At 26.1% G+C, this 1,251-nt stretch overlaps 1 protein-coding gene across 1 annotated transcript in view; it reads left to right on the forward strand.

Moving 5' to 3' along the window:
• The first annotated feature begins 24 nt into the window (after nt 1–24).
• The window catches only part of LOC106774919 (beta-amyrin synthase-like), a 15,391-nt gene continuing 14,164 nt past the window's right edge, over nt 25–1,251 (forward strand). The window contains exons 1-2 of the mRNA XM_022786799.1: nt 25–240; nt 965–1,054. Of these exons, the coding sequence (XP_022642520.1) occupies nt 145–240; nt 965–1,054 (186 nt within the window). The 5' untranslated portion in view covers nt 25–144. The remainder of the gene's footprint in view (nt 241–964; nt 1,055–1,251) is intronic.

Here is a 1,251-nt window from a genome sequence, read left to right on the forward strand (position 1 = left end):
GTGTAAATATGGTGTTGTGATGTGATTTTATATGTTTGATGATGGCTTATACAGATTCTAAGGGAAAATAATTTCAAAGAAACGATAGATAGAGTGAAGATAGAAGACGATGAGGAGATTACATCTCAGAAAACTACGCTCGCAATGAAGAGAGCTGTCCATTACTTAGCAGCTTTGCAGACTAGNCATGGTCATTGGCCAGCTCACGTCGGTGGTGGCCTATTTTTTATCCCTCTCATGGTAAGTTCACCTCTTAGGTAACACACCACCTTTATATTAATATTATATTTCAAATTACTTTTTATATAAAAATAATATTAATATAACCATTATATTAATGTGTTTTATTTAAATTTATTCATTAAACTTAGAGCATCTTATATCCAAAGTTATAAATTTACTATTTAGATTTTATTCTTCACAATAAATTTAAGACTCAACTTCTTGAATTTTAAAATTCTGAGTTATAAAATTATAAGATTTCATCAACAGATTTTATTTTAATACTAGACTATGTTAAAAATCTCACATCATTAATTTATAATTTTACAAAACTGATTTTGTAAGATTAAATTTCACTTAAAGTCCACTTTTTAATATATATTAACATCACTCACTTTTACTAAAATGAGACAATAATATACTTATCAATTAATTTTTTTTTTATTTCACCAAAAAAATAGTAAGTACTAATCATTAAAATGAGAATCTAGATTATTTTAAAAATTCTTTTACTACAATTACTTTCATTTCTAAATAATCATGAAATTAAGATCTCTTACCGTGTGAAAAAATGGAAGGGGACAAATAATTTATGTTTCACTTAATTCATCGATTTTATCAGAATTAGACGTGAGCCATATATAATATTATAGATAAATCGATAAGACTTTTTGTAAGTTTAAGTTTGCAATGTTGAATACTATAGTTAACCTTTTTCTTTTTTCTATTTAAAATACCACAGGTCATTTCCTTGTACGTTATTGGACATCTTGATTCTGTGTTTTCAGAAGAACATCGCAAAGAAATTCTTCGTTATGTATACTATCATCAGGTATGCATGTTTTGACATTTTTTTTAAGACTGGCAACTAAATATATTTACTCTTTCTTTTTCAATTTACTTTCAATTTATATATAACTTGCTCATCATCATTAAAATTGTTTTTTTTTTTTACGACAATACACTGAACAATTAATACAAAATATTGATTTGAAGAACGAAGATGGAGGTTGGGGATTACACATAGAG

This window comes from Vigna radiata, chromosome 10, assembly GCF_000741045.1.
Source record: "Vigna radiata var. radiata cultivar VC1973A chromosome 10, Vradiata_ver6, whole genome shotgun sequence".
NCBI lineage: Eukaryota > Viridiplantae > Streptophyta > Magnoliopsida > Fabales > Fabaceae > Vigna > Vigna radiata.